Source organism: Rhinoderma darwinii, unplaced genomic scaffold, assembly GCF_050947455.1.
Source record: "Rhinoderma darwinii isolate aRhiDar2 unplaced genomic scaffold, aRhiDar2.hap1 Scaffold_560, whole genome shotgun sequence".
Taxonomy (NCBI): Eukaryota; Metazoa; Chordata; class Amphibia; order Anura; family Rhinodermatidae; genus Rhinoderma; species Rhinoderma darwinii.
In genome coordinates, this window is record NW_027464112.1 from 60,629 (window position 1) to 79,293 (window position 18,665).

The window sequence follows — 18,665 nt, forward strand, 5'->3', positions numbered from 1 at the left end:
GCCCCTGTATATAGGAGTGAGGTACAGGATCTGGGGGCCCCTGTATATAGGAGTGAGGTACAGGATCTGGGGGCCCCTGTATATAGGAGTGAGGTACAGGACGGTGGGGCCCCTGTATATAGGAGTGAGGTACAGGATGTTGGGGCCCCTGTATATAGGAGTGAGGTACAGGATCTGGGGCCCCTGTATATAGGAGTGAGGTACAGGATCTGGGGGCCCCTGTATATAGGAGTGAGGTACAGGACGGTGGGGCCCCTGTATAGGAGTGAGGTACAGGATGGAGGGGCCCCTGTATATAGGAGTGAGGTACAGGATGTTGGGGCCCCTGTATATAGGAGTGAGGTACAGGATGTTGGGGCCCCAGTATATAGGAGTGAGGTACAGGATGTTGGGGCCCCAGTATATAGGAGTGAGGTACAGGATGTTGGTGTAATGATAGGGGTAGGGAAACGGACAAGTGAGCCCTAATCTACCCGCCACTCTGTCCCTGCCTACTTGCAACGACCCGCCCTAGGCGACTGGGTACAACTGGGCGGCGGTCCCTACGCTCAGTAAGTGCACGAGACAAACAGACAAGGGTACACAAAGCTAAGGGAAACGGGGCATTTGCCCACGGCAACACCGTGAGCAACAAGAGTGGTGAACGAGCCGAGTCAAACCAGGAGAGCACGAGGTACCAAACGCAGAGCAGAAGAGTAGTCAGTAAGCCGGGGTCAAAATGAAGCAGGGTCAAATAGATAGAAGCTGTAGCTGGGCCAGGAAACCACACGAGAAGAATCACAAGCAAAGGAGGAACAGGAAAGGCAGGTATAAATAGACAGAGGGCGGGAGCTAGCTCCGTCTGGCCAGGCTGTGATAGGCTCTCCCACTCCTAAGCCTGCCATCCTGAGTGGTGGAAGATGGAGTCAGTCTCACAGACATAGAAGCAGGTGCAGACTGATTACCTATGGGCGTGGATACAGAAGCTGTGTCTGGCAGATCCTTTACAGTTGGGGCCCCTGTATATAGGAGTGAGGTACAGGATGGAGGGGCCCCTGTATATAGGAGTGAGGTACAGGATGTTGGGGCCCCTGTATAGGAGTGAGGTACAGGATGGAGGGGCCCCTGTATATAGGAGTGAGGTACGGGATGTTGGGGCCCCTGTATATAGGAGTGAGGTACAGGATGTTGGGGCCCCTGTATATAGGAGTGAGATACAGGATGTTGGGGCCCCTGTATATAGGAGTGAGGTACAGGATGTTGGGGCCCCTGTATATAGGAGTGAGGTACGGGATGTTGGGGCCCCTGTATATAGGAATGAGGTACGGGATGTTGGGGCCCCTGTATATAGGAGTGAGGTACAGGATGTTGGGGCCCCTGTATATAGGAGTGAGGTACAGGATGTTGGGGACCCTGTATATAGGAGTGAGGTACAGGATGTTGGGGCCCCTGTATATAGGAGTGAGGTACAGGATGGAGGGGCCCCTGTATATAGGAGTGAGGTACAGGATGTTGGGGCCCCTATATATAGGAGTGAGGTACAGGACGTGGGGCCCCTGTATAGGAGTGAGGTACAGGATGGTGGGGCCCCTGTATAGGAGTGAGGTACAGGATGGAGGGGCCCCTGTATATAGGAGTGAGGTACAGGATGTTGGGGCCCCTGTATATAGGAGTGAGGTACAGGATGTTGGGGCCCCTGTATATAGGAGTGAGGTACAGGATGTTGGGGCCCCTGTATATAGGAGTGAGGTACAGGATGTTGGGGCCCCTGTATATAGGAGTGAGGTACAGGATGTTCGGGCCCCTGTATATAGGAGTGAGTTACAGGATGTTGGGGCCCCTGTATATAGGAGTGAGGTACAGGATGTTGGGGCCCCTGTATATAGGAGTGAGGTACAGGATGTTGGGGCCCCTGTATATAGGAGTGAGATACAGGATGTTGGGGCCACGTTTTATATTTCTATATTTCGCTGTCCGTTTTTGCTGAGGTTCCTGTTTTTTTAGGAGTTCGTCTTGAGGTGTCTGTCCGTGTCCCCCGAGGAGCGGCCGTCGGCACATAATCTGCTCTTCCATCGGGTGCTGTTTGAGGTTCACTCTCTGAAGCTGCTGTCCGCCCACTGCTTCCTCAATACTCCCTGTGAGTACTGAAAGGGTTAACACGCTGACTATGTACAGGGTCCACGCACTGTCAGACACATCTACTCCAGTCACATCTAGAGCTGCACTGACAGCACTGTTACTTTCCCCTTCTCCGTCTCCAGAACTTTACATCTCAATGCTGCTCCTACTTTGCTGCCATGCGTTGTAGGAGATGTAGTGATTAAACTGTAGAGTAGTCTATTGTAACAAAAAAAAACCTGCTATGTAAAAGCAGAATTGTGACTGCAGCTGTGGAAGTGACTGGAGTATAATACATGATGTAAGTGCAGAATTGTGACTGCAGCTGTGAATGTGACTCGAGTATGAGACATGATGTAAGTGCAGAATTGTGAATGCAGCTCTGGGTGTGACTGGAGTATAAGACATGATGTAAGTGCAGAATTGTGACTGCAGCTCTGGGTGTGACTGGAGACGGGGTGTAATTGTGTAACACAATAATCTTTGATAGACGAGCGCATTATTGTGGTTGATCTTCTCTCCTCAGCAGATCTCGTGCCAGACAACCTCCTGGAGGAGAAGACCAAGCTCATCGACCCCCAGGCTGTCATGGCTTCAATACCACAGAAGGGCCAGACGGGGGTGCTGTGGAGGTGAGGGCAGCGCTTGTATCCGGGGTGTAAACACTGGGGCAGGTGAAGGCTGGCAGATAGAGGCCCTCTGTATGTGACGGCAGCTCCATAGGGGCCACACATTAAAACTAAGGGTCATAAAAAAGACTTTGTATGTAAGAGACACCCAGAACCTCACACCTCGCTCTCGTGTCTTTCAGGTATTCTCAGGTGTCGTCTATGGAGCTGGACAAGTTCCTGGAGGATGTGAGGTAACTGTCTCTCTGCTCTCATGTCTGTCTCTCTACCCACTACCTGGGAGGAGGGGGCTGTGTGGCACTACCTGGGAGGAGGGGGCTGTGTGGCACTCCCTGGGAGGAGGGGGCTGTGTGGCACTACCTGGGAGGAGGGGGCTGTGTGGGACTACCTGGGAGGTGGGGGCTGTGTGGGACTACCTGGGAGGTGGGGGCTGTGTGGCACTACCTGGGAGGAGGGGGCTGTGTGGCACTCCCTGGGAGGAGGGGGCTGTGTGGCACTCCCTGGGAGGAGGGGGCTGTGTGGCACTCCCTGGGAGGAGGGGGCTGTGTGGCACTACCTGGGAGGAGGGGGCTGTGTGGCACTACCTGGGAGGAGGGGGCTGTGTGGCACTACCTGGGAGGTGGGGGCTGTGTGGGACTACCTGGGAGGAGGGGGCTGTGTGGCACTCCCTGGGAGGAGGGGGCTGTGTGGCACTCCCTGGGAGGAGGGGGCTGTGTGCCACTCCCTGGGAGGAGGGGGCTGTGTGGCACTACCTGGGAGGTGGGGGCTGTGTGGCACTACCTGGGAGGAGGGGGCTGTGTGGCACTACCTGGGAGGAGGGGGCTGTGTGGCACTACCTGGGAGGAGGGGGCTGTGTGGCACTACCTGGGAGGAGGGGGCTGTGTGGCACTACCTGGGAGGAGGGGGCTGTGTGGCACTCCCTGGGAGGAGGGGGCTGTGTGGCACTACCTGGGAGGTGGGGGCTGTGTGGCACTACCTGGGAGGAGGGGGCTGTGTGGCACTACCTGGGAGGAGGGGGCTGTGTGGCACTACCTGGGAGGAGGGGGCTGTGTGGCACTCCCTGGGAGGAGGGGGCTGTGTGGCACTCCCTGGGAGGAGGGGGCTGTGTGGCACTACCTGGGAGGAGGGGGCTGTGTGGCACTCCCTGGGAGGAGGGGGCTGTGTGGCACTACCTGGGAGGAGGGGGCTGTGTGGGACTACCTGGGAGGTGGGGGCTGTGTGGCACTACCTGGGAGGAGGGGGCTGTGTGGCACTACCTGGGAGGAGGGGGCTGTGTGGCACTACCTGGGAGGAGGGGGCTGTGTGGCAATACCTGGGAGGAGGGGGCTGTGTGGCACTACCTGGGAGGAGGGGGCTGTGTGGCACTACCTGGGAGGAGGGGGCTGTGTGGCAATACCTGGGAGGAGGGGGCTGTGTGGCACTCCCTGGGAGGAGGGGGCTGTGTGGCACTCCCTGGGAGGAGGGGGCTGTGTGGCACTCCCTGGGAGGAGGGGGCTGTGTGGCACTACCTGGGAGGAGGGGGCTGTGTGGCACTCCCTGGGAGGAGGGGGCTGTGTGGCACTCCCTGGGAGGAGGGGGCTGTGTGGCACTACCTCGGAGGCACTACCCTTCGTTATGTCTGTCTCTCTCTACCCCTCGTTATGTCTGTCTCTCTCTCTACCCCTCGTTATGTCTGTCTCTCTCTCTACCCCTCGTTATGGCTGTCTCTCGACCCCTCGTTATGTCTGTCTCTCTCTACCCCTCGTTATGTCTGTCTCTCTCTACCCCTCGTTATGTCTGTCTCTCTCTCGACCCCTCGTTATGACTGTCTCTCTCTACCCCTCGTTATGGCTGTCTCTCTCGACCCCTCGTTATGTCTGTCTCTCTCTACCCCTCGTTATGTCTGTCTCTCTCTCTACCCCTCGTTATGTCTGTCTCTCTCTACCCCTCGTTATGTCTGTCTCTCTCGACCCCTCGTTATGTCTGTCTCTCTCGACCCCTCGTTATGGCTGTCTCTCTCTACCCCTCGTTATGTCTGTCTCTCTCTACCCCTCGTTATGTCTGTCTCTCTCGACCCCTCGTTATGTCTGTCTCTCTCTACCCCTCGTTATGTCTGTCTCTCTCGACCCCTCGTTATGTCTGTCTCTCTCGACCCCTCGTTATGTCTGTCTCTCTCTACCCCTCGTTATGTCTGTCTCTCGACCTTTCGTTATGTCTGTCTCTCTCGACCCCTCGTTATGTCTGTCTCTCTCTACCCCTCGTTATGTCTGTCTCTCTCGACCCCTCGTTATGTCTGTCTCTCTCGACCCCTCGTTATGTCTGTCTCTCTCGACCCCTCGTTATGTCTGTCTCTCTCGACCCCTCGTTATGTCTGTCTCTCTCGACCCCTCGTTATGTCTGTCTCTCGACCCCTCGTTATGTCTGTCTCTCTCTACCCCTCGTTATGTCTGTCTCTCTCGACCCCTCGTTATGTCTGTCTCTCTCGACCCCTCGTTATGTCTGTCTCTCTCGACCCCTCGTTATGTCTGTCTCTCTCGACCCCTCGTTATGTCTGTCTCTCTCGACCCCTCGTTATGTCTGTCTCTCTCGACCCCTCGTTATGTCTGTCTCTCTCTACCCCTCGTTATGTCTGTCTCTCTCTACCCCTCGTTATGTCTGTCTCTCTCGACCCCTCGTTATGTCTGTCTCTCTCTACCCCTCGTTATGTCTGTCTCTCTCTACCCCTCGTTATGTCTGTCTCTCTCTACCCCTCGTTATGTCTGTCTCTCTACCCCTCGTTATGTCTGTCTCTCTCGACCCCTCGTTATGTCTGTCTCTCTCGACCCCTCGTTATGTCTGTCTCTCTCGACCCCTCGTTATGTCTGTCTCTCTCTACCCCTCGTTATGTCTGTCTCTCTCGACCCCTCGTTATGTCTGTCTCTCTCGACCCCTCGTTATGTCTGTCTCTCTCTACCCCTCGTTATGTCTGTCTCTCTCGACCCCTCGTTATGTCTGTCTCTCATGCCGCCCCTCTCGGTTTCTCTCTTGGGGGAATCTTTTTCCTCCTTCTATTTATAAACCTTGTGGTTCTTGTAGGAATGGGATTTACCCTCTCATGAACTTTGCCGTGTCTCGCCCTCATGTGTTGCCACGAACGCTCTCACAGTCCCAGGAAGACTTACAGACTGCCAAGACCCCCACACCGGAGCCGCTGGAGGTGGAGACCCGGAAGGTGAGAGGACTATGGGAGTCTCCTGCCCCACGACAGCAGAACACATCAGACCGGATGCTATAGGATGATGGGAGTGAAATGATGGGGGGTCTGGAGATTGTCCTCTACATCCACTGGTGCAGAATACCTGAATACCTGTCCGTGCGTCTCCTGGGGAGGTTCAGGCCAGGCTCGCTCCTCATTACATTACGTGGGATATATGCTGTATAGCGTCCTGCAGACATAACGGGACGCCGTACCTCTCCGTATACTGAGCCCCTCTATATTTCTCATCTCACTGCAGGTCATACAGATGCACTGCAACCTGGAGTGCCGGGGAAGATAAGGCTCGGATACATGTATGTGATATATCGAAGTCATCACCCCCCCTGCACTCCCTATAATGACCGGATATATGTGACTGCTCTCTATACGTTGTCTATATGTGACTGCTCTCTATAGGTCAGCTATATGTGACTGCTCTGTAGGTCAGCTATATATGACTGCTCTCTATAGGTCAGCTATATGTGACTGCCCTCCGTAGGTCAGCTATATGTGACTGCTCTCTCTAGGTCAGCTATATGTGACTGCCCTCTGTAGGTCAGCTATATGTGACTGCTCTCTCTAGGTCAGCTATATGTGACAGCTCTCTGTAGGTCAGCTATATGTGACTGCTCTCTGTAGGTCAGCTATATGTGACTGCCCTCTGTAGGTCCGCTATATGTGACTGCCCTCTGTAGGTCAGCTATATGTGACTGCCCTCTGTAGGTCAGCTATATGTGACTGCTCTCTGTAGGTCAGCTATATGTGACTGCCCTCTGAAGGTCAGCTATATGTGACTGCTCTCTGTAGGTCAGCTATATGTGACTGCTCTTTATAGGTCAGCTATATGTGACTGCTCTCTGTAGGTCAGCTATATGTGACTGCTCTCTGTAGGTCAGCTATATGTGACTGCCCTCTGAAGGTCAGCTATATGTGACTGCTCTTTATAGGTCAGCTATATGTGACTACTCTCTGTAGGTCAGCTATATGTGACTGCCCTCTGTAGGTCAGCTATATGTGACTGCTCTCTGTAGGTCAGCTATATGTGACTGCTCTCTGTAGGTCAGCTATATGTGACTGCTCTCTGTAGGTCAGCTATATGTGACTGCTCTCTGTAGGTCAGCTATATGTGACTGCCCTCTGTGGGTCAGCTATATGTGACTGCTCTCTGTAGGTCAGCTATATGTGACTGCCCTCTGTGGGTCAGCTATATGTGACTGCTCTCTGTAGGTCAGCTATAAGTGACTGCCCTCTGTGGGTCAGCTATATGTGACTGCTCTCTGTAGGTCAGCTATATGTGACTGCTCTTTATAGGTCAGCTATATGTGACTGCTCTCTGTAGGTCAGCTATATGTGACTGCCCTCTGTAGGTCAGCTATATGTGACTGCTCTCTGTAGGTCAGCTATATGTGACTGCTCTCTGTAGGTCAGCTATATGTGACTGCTCTCTGTAGGTCAGCTATATGTGACTGCCCTCTGTGGGTCAGCTATATGTGACTGCTCTCTGTAGGTTAGCTATATGTGACTGCTCTCTGTAGGTCAGCTATATGTGACTGCCCTCTGTGGGTCAGCTATATGTGACTGCTCTTTATAGGTCAGCTATATGTGACTGCTCTCTGTAGGTCAGCTATATGTGACTGCTCTCTGTAGGTCAGCTATATGTGACTGCTCTTTATAGGTCAGCTATATGTGACTGCTCTCTGTAGGTCAGCTATATGTGACTGCCCTCTGTAGGTCAGCTATATGTGACTGCCCTCTGTAGGTCAGCTATATGTGACTGCTCTCTGTAGGTCAGCTATATGTGACTGCTCTCTGTAGGTCAGCTATATGTGACTGCTCTCTGTAGGTCAGCTATATGTGACTGCCCTCTGTGGGTCAGCTATATGTGACTGCTCTCTGTGGGTCAGCTATATGTGACTGCCCTCTGTGGGTCAGCTATATGTGACTGCTCTCTGTAGGTCAGCTATATGTGACTGCCCTCTGTGGGTCAGCTATATGTGACTGCTCTTTATAGGTCAGCTATATGTGACTGCTCTCTGTAGGTCAGCTATATGTGACTGCTCTCTGTAGGTCAGCTATATGTGACTGCTCTCTGTAGGTCAGCTATATGTGACTGCTCTCTGTAGGTCAGCTATATGTGACTGCTCTCTGTAGGGCAGCTATATGTGACTGCCCTCTGTGGGTCAGCTATATGTGACTGCTCTCTGTATGTCAGCTATATGTGACTGCCATCTGTAGGTCAGCTATATGTGACTGCTCTTTATAGGTCAGCTATATGTGACTGCCCTCTGTAGGTCAGCTATATGTGACTGCTCTCTGTAGGTCAGCTATATGTGACTGCTCTCTGTAGGTCAGCTATATGTGACTGCTCTCTGTAGGGCAGCTATATGTGACTGCCCTCTGTGGGTCAGCTATATGTGACTGCTCTCTGTATGTCAGCTATATGTGACTGCCATCTGTAGGTCAGCTATATGTGACTGCTCTTTATAGGTCAGCTATATGTGACTGCCCTCTGTAGGTCAGCTATATGTGACTGCTCTCTGTAGGTCAGCTATATGTGACTGCTCTGTAGGTCAGCTATATGTGACTGCTCTCTGTAGGTCAGCTATATGTGACTGCTCTCTGTAGGTCAGCTATATGTGACTGCTATCTGTAGGTCAGCTATATGTGACTGCTCTTTATAGGTCAGCTATATGTGACTGCCCTCTGTAGGTCAGCTATATGTGACTGCCATCTGTAGGTCAGCTATATGTGACTGCTCTTTATAGGTCAGCTATATGTGACTGCCCTCTGTAGGTCAGCTATATGTGACTGCCATCTGTAGGTCAGCTATATGTGACTGCTATTTATAGGTCAGCTATATGTGACTGCTCTCTGTAGGTCAGCTATATGTGACTGCTCTCTGTAGGTCAGCTATATGTGACTGCCCTCTGTAGGTCAGCTATATGTGACTGCTCTCTATAGGTCGGCTATATGTGACTGCTCTCTGTAGGTCGTCTATATGTGACTCCTCTCTTATCTGTCATTTATCTGGACATGTGCAGTACCTACATAAAAGTTTTACCCCCCCTGAAATGTCAAAGTGAAAACAAATCTCTGCAAAGTGATGGACACAAAATAACCGAGTGCATAACTATTCACGCCCCTCACGTCATTATTTAGTGGGAGCACCAGGGGCAGCGGGGACAGCTTTGAGTCGGTGCGGGGGGGGGGGGGCACTTACCTCCTCATTCTTCTTCACATGGGGACTGTGAGCAGATGATTTCACGCACAATTTCTCCATTGCGTCCCGGACGTTGTTCTTCATTGTTGCTCCTGCTCGGCTGGGTCTCGGTTCTCTTGCAGTCTGCAGCAGGTTTTCCTCCAGGGTCCCCCCTCCTCCAGTATTGCTCTGCCTACACTATATGGAGCCTCGTCGGCAGTGACACTGACCAGTCTCCTCCTTGGTGGTTTGCTTTGGGCAGGTTTACGGTTGTGTCACCATCTTTACATTTTTTTTAATAACGTCTTTGTCAGTCACGTGGAAATATTGTCGTCTCCATCCCCTGGCGGCACTTTTCCGTTTCCTTGTCACACAGCTGTCTGAATAGTTTTTCTGACTTCATGGTGCCATTTTTATAATACTGTAGTCACATGATGATGACCTGGACATGACATGTGACTTCCTCTGGGGGTGGGGTCAGCAGTCATCTCATTATCATAGATAACACAGGATCACACTATTAATAATAGATCATGTACGCAGCTCCTACTTCCTTGTACCTCTACCTGCACATTTCATGGAGCATGCTCACTACACTATAATAGATGATGGACACAGCTCCTCCTCCCTTGTCCATCTCCCTGCACATGTCATGGAGCATGCTCACTACATAATAATAGATGATGGACACAGCTCCTCCTCCCTTGTACCTCTCTCTGCTCATTTCGTGAAGCATGCTCCCTACACTGTAATAAATTATATACGCAGCTCCCCCTCCCTCTCCCTGCACATTTCATGGAGCATGCTCACTACACTATAATAGATGATGGACACAGCTCCTCCTCCCTTGTCCATCTCCCTGCACATGTCATGGAGCATGCTCACTACACAATAATAGATGATGGACACAGCTCCTCCTCCCTTGTACCTCTCCCTGCTCATGTCGTGAAGCATGCTCACTACACTATAATAGATGACAGACACAGCTCCTCCTCCCTTGTACCTCTCCCTGCTCATGTCGTGAAGCATGCTCACTACTCTATAATTGATTATGGACGCAGCTCCTCCTCCCTCTCCCTGCACATGTCATTGAGCATGCTCACTACACTCTGCAATAGTCATTAGCTTGTTTTTTGACTCGGCCAAGATGGCTGCCCCTATAATCACGGAAAGAAGATAAAGAGAGAATTTAATTTTGCCGAGATTTGTCTTCAGTCCTTCATCTTAAAGTATTCAATGTCATGAGATCATAAAACATGAAAACTTTTTGTGGACACTGTAATGGGAGCAGTCGTAGGGATCAGTAATTACTAAGAATTATACCGATCCCATTGTCTCCTCCCCCTCTATACTCTCTTTTGTATACACCCCTCCTGCCGGTCCGCCCTCTTATCTCTCTGACTTCTCCTTCCCAGCTCACCTTGTACCTGAAGTTGGAAGACAAGTTACATCGGCACCTGAGCTGCGACCTGCTGCCCAGTAAGTGCCTGACCCTTGTGGACAGTCCGTGTCTGATGGTCCTCGTACGCCCACTACTAGGAGCCACTAAAGGGAGGAGGATCTTTACTCGTCTGTGGCAGCTGATTCTTTGTTGTACCACAATAGAAGATTTACCGGCCTAGGCTGAAGCTCCTGGACCCAATGTCAAATCTGTAACTGGCCCCCCCACCTACCATGTACCTTTTATGATAATGGGGTATTTTTATGTGGCCCCCTCTCAGGCACTTGGGCCCGTGTGTGACTGCTGTCTCTACACCTCCAATAGCTACATTTTTGGGAAAATTCAGTTTCACGTTGGGATGGGTGGGATTACATAAAGCTACCAGATATTTAGCGGTGTTCTCATCACCTGTGGTTAAGGGGGCACTCCTCCCGTGTTAGTTCTATAATAAGGCACTAGGATATGGAACAGGATTAGTGGTCTAGTAGTGGGACACGGCTGTGCACATTCCAGTGGCTTCAGGTTACAAACTAGAGTTGTTAGGTGTAAGAAATGAAGAACAGTGGCGGTCCGGTCCATCGGGACCACTACATCGGGCCCGTGTTCCACTGGTAGCGGAGTGAGGAGTGTGGGATTGTTGTGTGTCTCAAGTCTCTGTCTTTTTCCTTCTGTTGTAGATGAAAGTTCTCAGACACTCGCCTCGGAGCTCGTGCACTACGGCTTTATCAGTGAGGTGAGTGGATAATAATGTATTTGTAGTGGTCTTACATGGGGCACATTTTTGCGGTTGGATTTTCCAGGCCCCGATAAATTTAATTTGTTTCAATGAGTACCTGAATCTCTCTGGGGCCACAGCTGCCAGGACTGCGTGACCTGATTCCAGCCGCAAGCGATCATCTCTCTGATGAATTTCAGGGGTTGTGTCACTGCTTTATACGTCAAGAAGTTTAGATGATTGAAAAGGGTGTAATGTTTATGAATATCTTACAAAATTGTGAAATACCCTGCATGGCGATGGTACGGTTCTCTGAGTGATCACATTACATAACTTCAAAGAGTCCTCCAGGAAATCATAGCTGTAATACAGCCAGTATTATACTCCAGAGCTGCACTCACTATTCTGCTGGTGGAGTCACTTTGTACATACATTACATTACTTATCCTGTACTGATCCTGAGTTATATCTTGTATTATACTCCAGAGCTGCACTCACTATTCTGCTGGTGGAGTCACTGTGTACATACATTACATTACTTATCCTGCACTGATCCTGAGTTATATCCTGTATTATACTCCAGAGCTGCACTCACTATTCTGCTGGTGGTCACTGTGTACATACATACATACATTACTTATCCTGTACTGATCCTGAGTTACATCCTGTATTATACTCCAGAGCTGCACTCACTGTTCTGCTGGTGGAGTCACTGTGTACATACATTACATTACTGATCCTGTGTTACATCCTGTATTATACTCCAGAGCTGCACTCACTATTCTGCTGGTGGAGTCACTGTGTACATACATTACATTACTTATCCTGTACTGATCCTGAGTTATATCCTGTATTATACTCCAGAGCTGCACTCACTATTCTGCTGGTGGTCACTGTGTACATACATACATACATTACTTATCCTGTACTGATCCTGAGTTACATCCTGTATTATACTCCAGAGCTGCACTCACTGTTCTGCTGGTGGAGTCACTGTGTACATACATTACATTACTTATCCTGCACTGATCCTGAGTTACATCCTGTATTATACTCCAGAGCTGCACTCACTATTCTGCTGGTGGAATCACTGTGTACATACATTACATTACTTATCCTGTACTGATCCTGAGTTACATCCTGTATTATACTCCAGAGCTGCACTCACTGTTCTGCTGGTGGAGTCACTGTGTACATACATTACATTACTTATCCTGCACTGATCCTGAGTTACATCCTGTATTATACTCCAGAGCTGCACTCACTATTCTGCTGGTGGAATCACTGTGTACGTACATTACATTACTTATCCTGTACTGATCCTGAGTTACATCCTGTATTATACTCCAGAGCTGCCCTCACTATTCTGCTGGTGGAGTCACTGTGTACATACATTACATTACTTATCCTGTACTGATCCTGAGTTACATCCTGTATTATACTCCAGAGCTGCACTCACTATTCTGCTGGTGGAGTCACTGTGTACATACATTACATTACTTATCCTGTACTGATCCTGAGTTACATCCTGTATTATAATCCAGAGCTGCCCTCACTATTCTGCTGGTGGAGTCACTGTGTACATACATTACATTACTTATCCTATACTGATCCTGAGTTACATCCTGTATTATACTCCAGAGCTGCACTCACTATTCTGCTGGTGGAGTCACTGTGTACATACATTACATTACTTATCCTGTACTGATCCTGAGTTACATCATGTATTATACTCCAGAGCTGCACTCACTATTCTGCTGGTGGAGTCACTGTGTACATACATTACATTACTTATCCTGTACTGATCCTGAGTTATATCCTGTATTATACACCAGAGCTGCACTCACTATTCTGCTGGTGGAATCACTGTGTACATACATTACATTACTTATCCTGTACTGATCCTGAGTTACATCCAGTATTATACTCCAGAGCTGCACTCACTATTCTGCTGGTGGAGTCACTGTGTACATACATTACATTACTTATCCCGTACTGATCCTGAGTTATATCCTGTATTATTCTCCAGAGCTGCACTCACTATTCTGATGGTGGAATCACTGTGTACATACATTACATTACTTATCCTGTACTGATCCTGAGTTATATCCTGTATTATACTCCAGAGCTGCACTCACTATTCTGCTGGTGGAGTCACTGTGTACATACATTACATTACTTATCCTGTACTGATCCTGAGTTATATCCTGTACTGATCCTGAGTTACATCCAGTATTATACTCCAGAGCTGTACTCACTATTCTGCTGGCTTCAGAGCTTAAATCTTCCCGCAATTCCAGCTTGTTCAGTTTTTAAACTGAGCATGTTCTAGTGATTTGCATTCTGGGATGTGTCGTCTCTACACTAGGCACTGAATGGTGATCTAAACCAAAAGGAGCATATAGACTTGAATATATATATTGTATCAAAAAGATGTTTATTTATTAATTTAAACAACAACAACAACAACGATAAAAACACAAATATATAATGTATTACAAAAATTAAAAAAATATAAAATGATATCAAACACCAAATATACAACGCCACATTGGTTTCCATGGGGTGAGATATGAGATTATTTTGCTACATTAGGTAACAGCAGCACGGCGAGGTATATATGTTGCGGAGATACGTCTATAAGTAAAGGTCAGTACATATCACAATAGAGGTGTATTAAATCATCACCTTGAAAAACCTCTGACATCAAATATGCAGATAGTGCTGAAACCTTGCCAGGAAAAGCAAAGATTAAACTCTTACTCACATGAAATAAAGTGCAGGGCAGTAACTGGCGCGTACGCCGCCGCCGCCACGCGCGTCACTTGCTTCATTTTTATGTGAGATTTCAGCTTCAAAATGCATTGGATCGTTTAGAGATAAAGTTGCATCCAGTTATAAAGGGGTTAATAAATCCCTGTCCTCTGAGTTTTCACCATTTTCATTTGGTTCCTCTGATTAACGTTAATTTATCTCCTTTCTCTGATTGGTTGCTCTAGGAGGACTGCCAGAAAATGGCCAATTTCTTGGAAGACGCTCTGCACAAGCATCGCCCCCCTCTGAACTGACAGCCGCAGCGGTGTCCACACTGGGGAAGATTGTTACCGGGATGGCCTTGAATGGCACAAAGTTGTCAGGTGCCGCACATGGCTGAAAAGGAGGAGATGGAGGCAAACGCCATTTGGTTTCCATCCTTTTAAGGCGTTTTGGCTCCAGCACCGATGAGGACTGCACCTAGAAAAGCCTCCGGGGAGAGGTCGGCAGTACATTACTTTTAAACTGCATTGCGTCGTGAATTTCTTGACCGTGAAGGAGTTAATTGTGCAGTCTACGCTACGTGTTCACCAGCAACAAGCACCTGAACGCACCTTGTCCTGAACTGAATAAACATTTGTCTTTCTGCTGATTGCTGAGGAGGAGATTGATAAAGTCTTAATTATAATGCAAATTACTCAACAAGTCCCATTAATTAGAAGTATCTACTCTTGGTTCCCTGGAGAGGATGGAAATAAGGTCTCGTTCTCTGAGAATGATAGAAACGCGTCAGATGAGTAGTCATAACTGTTCCTGTTACATATGAGTAGTGATAACTGTTCCTGTTACATACACAATTATGATTACAGGGCCACGCAGAGGACATTTTGGAGGGTTTATTAAGTAGCACAAGGGTCACGGATTATAGAACAGTCCCATTGAGATGTAGGAGTTAGAACATAGGGTGAGGCATGAAGAGTAGGCTGGTGATGGAACATACGGTGAGGCATGAGGAGTAGGCTGGTGATGGAACATAGGGTGAGGCATGAGGAGTAGTCTTGTGATGGAACATAGGGTGAACTATGAGGAGTAGGCTGGTTATGGAACATAGGGTGAGGCATGAGGAGTAGGCTGGTGATGGAACATAGGGTGAGGCATGAGGAGTAGGCTGGTGATGGAACATAGGGTGAGGCATGAGGAGTAGGCTGGTGATGGAACATGCGGTGAGGCATGAGGAGTAGGCTGGTGATGGAACATACGGTGAGGCATGAGGAGTAGGCTGGTGATGGAACATAGGGTGAGGCATGAGCAGTAGGCTGGTGATGGAACATAGGGTGAGGCATGAGGAGTAGGCTGGTGATGGAACATACGGTGAGGCATGAGGAGTAGGCTGGTGATGGAACATAGGGTGAGGCATGAGCAGTAGGCTGGTGATGGAACAGGGTGAGGCATGAGGAGTAGGCTGGTGATGGAACATACGGTGAGGCATGAGGAGTAGGCTGGTGATGGAACATAGGGTGAGGCATGAGGAGTAGGCTGGTGATGGAACATACGGTGAGGCATGAGGAGTAGGCTGGTGATGGAACATACGGTGAGGCATGAGGAGTAGGCTGGTGATGGAACATAGGGTGAGGCATGAGCAGTAGGCTGGTGATGGAACATAGGGTGAGGCATGAGGAGTAGGCTGGTGATGGAACATAGGGTGAGCTATAAGGAGTAAGGCTGGTGATGGAACATAGGGTGAGGCATGAGGAGTAGGCTGGTGATGGAACATAGGGTGAGGCATGAGGAGTAGGCTGGTGATGGAACATAGGGTGAGCTATGTGGAGTAGGCTGGTGATGGAACATACGGTGAGGCATGAGGAGTAGGCTGGTGATGGAACATATGGGGAGGGATGAGGAGTAGGCTGGTGATGGAACATAGGGTGAGGCATGAGGAGTAGGCTGGTGATGGAACATACGGTGAGGCATGAGGAGTAGGCTGGTGATGGAACATATGGGGAGGGATGTGTAGTAAAGCTGGTGGTAGAACATAGTGAGGCATCAAGAGTAAGGTGGGTGGTAGAAAATACGGTGAGAGAGATGAGGAGTAAAGCGGGTGGTGGAACATAGGGTGAGCTATAAGGAGTAAGGCTGGTGGTGGAATATAGTTTGAGGGATGATGGGTAAGCTTGGTAATGGTACATCAGATGAGAGGGATCAGGTGTAAGGCTGGCAGTAGAACATATTGTTAGAGGGATGAGGAGCAAGGCAGGTGGTGGAACATTGGGTGAGAGGGATGAAAAGTAAGACTGATGATAAAACAAAGGGCTGGTGGGGGAACATAGGGCTGAGGGGCATGTGGAGTAAGAGTTAGTAAATGTACAGTAGGGTGTAAACTGACGCTCCCATGCTGCAGTGGTGATGTCATGTGACATCTCATGATGAGTAATAAAAAGATGGCGTTGGAACATAGGATGAGGAGTAAGGTGGGTGGTGGAACATAGGGTGAGGCATGAGGAGTAAGGCGGGTGGAATTTACACTTCTCAACATTGAAATGACAACACCAAGAAGGATGATCCGCAAAGTTCTGTAAATCGAGGAAGTCGCAGGTGTCGCTAATATCTGCAAATTACGACATTTTCCAGCACCCGCTCCAATCTGTGACATGTGGGGGGATAAAAGTCAGAATGAAAACAACGTTTTTAGCCACGTGAAACCTTAATAACCGGATGGCGTTGTGCGTGATGATTGTGCGATGCCTCCTGTTTGTCGATGTGCCAGTTCTCACCACTCATCACAAACTGAGAGGGACAGAATCCTTGACCTGAGACCTTGGTTTATCACTCCGGCAGATCGCTACGCACCAAGGCCGAGATGTCACTACTGCTCAACGTTACGCGTCCCGGAGGTTGGGAGAACAACAAGGAACAGGAATGACAGCAGGAGGTGCGCTGAGGTGAACCTCTGCACGGACGGATCGTCTGATGGGAAGAATGGCGCGTAGTGATCCACTCTGTACTACAAGTGAAATTGGACGTCACATCCCAAGCCTAGGGCGGCAACCAGTGTCCGCACAAACCATCAGAAGGCGTTTATACCACATTGGGCTACGAGCCGGACGTCCTGCCACAGGTGCTCCATTGACCTCACGCCACCGCTCTCAAGGACGATCGTGGTGCACAGCGAGACGGCAATGGAGACTGGAATGGAGGTTGTCGCTACAGAATTTACTTCTTACGTAAATCAGGACTATCTGCATTTGTCTATGAGTTCCAAATGAATTAATACGATATGTCTGAGAGAGGCCGGCCAGAGAGAGGCCATGACACGCAGCGGCGGTGTTCAAAAACAGTCCCTGCACTGGGGGGGGGGGCAGATGCATCTTTATCTATGAGGAGACGTGAGCAGGCGTTGCCCTCATACTTGCACATGCACTTTCCACAAAATACAGAATTACAAGCTCGTCTTCATATATATCTTTGGCCAAAATGGAATACAAACGCCATCAAGGTTTGTCATGTCAGACTTTGTAGCAGCTGAATGTGAGGTCATTGGGTCATAGACCAGAAGTCTTAGAATAGAAAACCCGTCCTCCTCCGTAAGCTCCAGTTACTACGATCCATAGCAATAAATATTAAGCAATTTTAAGTTCACATTTTAAAAAGATATTAAAATATCTTTGACAAGGTTTATCCTCCTCAGAGTTGAGTCCGGCTTCTGTCTCGCACGCAATGAGAGCCGGAGATTGTTCTGGAGACCACGTGGGCAGCACCATGAAGAGGCCTTCACAAGGGACCGTCACACGGTCCTACTCCCGGGATTGTGGCGTGGGGTGGTATAATGTACAGTAGCCGGACCCCTCTAGTCTTCATTTCACTAACAGCTCGGTGTTACATTGATTTGGTCGTGGCTCCAGTGGTGCAGCCATTTATCCAAAGTTTCCCAGAAGCCGTTTTTCAGAAGCACTGCGCCAGGCCGCGTGTTACTCGTTTTACTGTGAGCAGCCTGCGATCGAGCACATCTGGGACGTCATTGGTCGGTAATTGCACAGGGTGCGGCCAGCAGCCAATCCTGATGATTTCTGTGCCCAAGCGCATTCAGCGCGGCAGAACATTCCTCAGACAGCCAGTAATAACCTCAGTGATCGCTGCCGGGGCGCGGGAGTGCGGGGATCGCTGCACGTGGCGCTCACACTCCATACTGAGGAAATCAAGATGTCTGGAAGATTGTGTTTCCATGTTTTTACCATTTGCAGATCATTAACATATCATTACCATATCTAGCCATCCTGTGATCTCCACAATTCCAAAACTTTTCCGTCCTGGTGTTACAATGTCAATGTTGAGGAGAGTAGGTCCAGAGAGATGAGGCTGATGGTGGAACTGGGGTGAGAGGGGCAAGGAGTAAGGCTGGCGGTGGACCACAGGGTGAGATACAGGGCTGGCAGTGGACCACAGGGTGAGATATAGGGCTGGTGGTAGACCATAGGGTGAGATATAGGGCTGGCGGTGGACCATAGGGTGAGATATAGGGCGGTTGGTAGACCATAGGGTGAGATATAGGGCTGGCGGTGGACCATAGGGTGAGATATAGGGCTGGTGGTAGACCATAGGGTGAGATATAGGGCTGGCGG

General features: G+C 49.6%; 1 protein-coding gene across 1 annotated transcript in view; it reads left to right on the plus strand.

The window, feature by feature from the left end:
- Positions 1-14,754, plus strand: part of LOC142723854 (nuclear receptor-binding protein 2-like) — a 59,564-nt gene extending 44,810 nt beyond the window's left edge. Inside the window, 9 exon segments of the mRNA XM_075848945.1 lie at positions 1,984-2,116; positions 2,627-2,729; positions 2,909-2,959; positions 5,781-5,916; positions 6,200-6,232; positions 6,234-6,254; positions 10,555-10,618; positions 11,258-11,313; positions 14,295-14,754. Of these exon segments, the coding sequence (XP_075705060.1) occupies positions 1,984-2,116; positions 2,627-2,729; positions 2,909-2,959; positions 5,781-5,916; positions 6,200-6,232; positions 6,234-6,254; positions 10,555-10,618; positions 11,258-11,313; positions 14,295-14,363 (666 nt within the window). The 3' untranslated portion in view covers positions 14,364-14,754.
- The last annotated feature ends 3,911 nt before the right edge of the window (positions 14,755-18,665 follow it).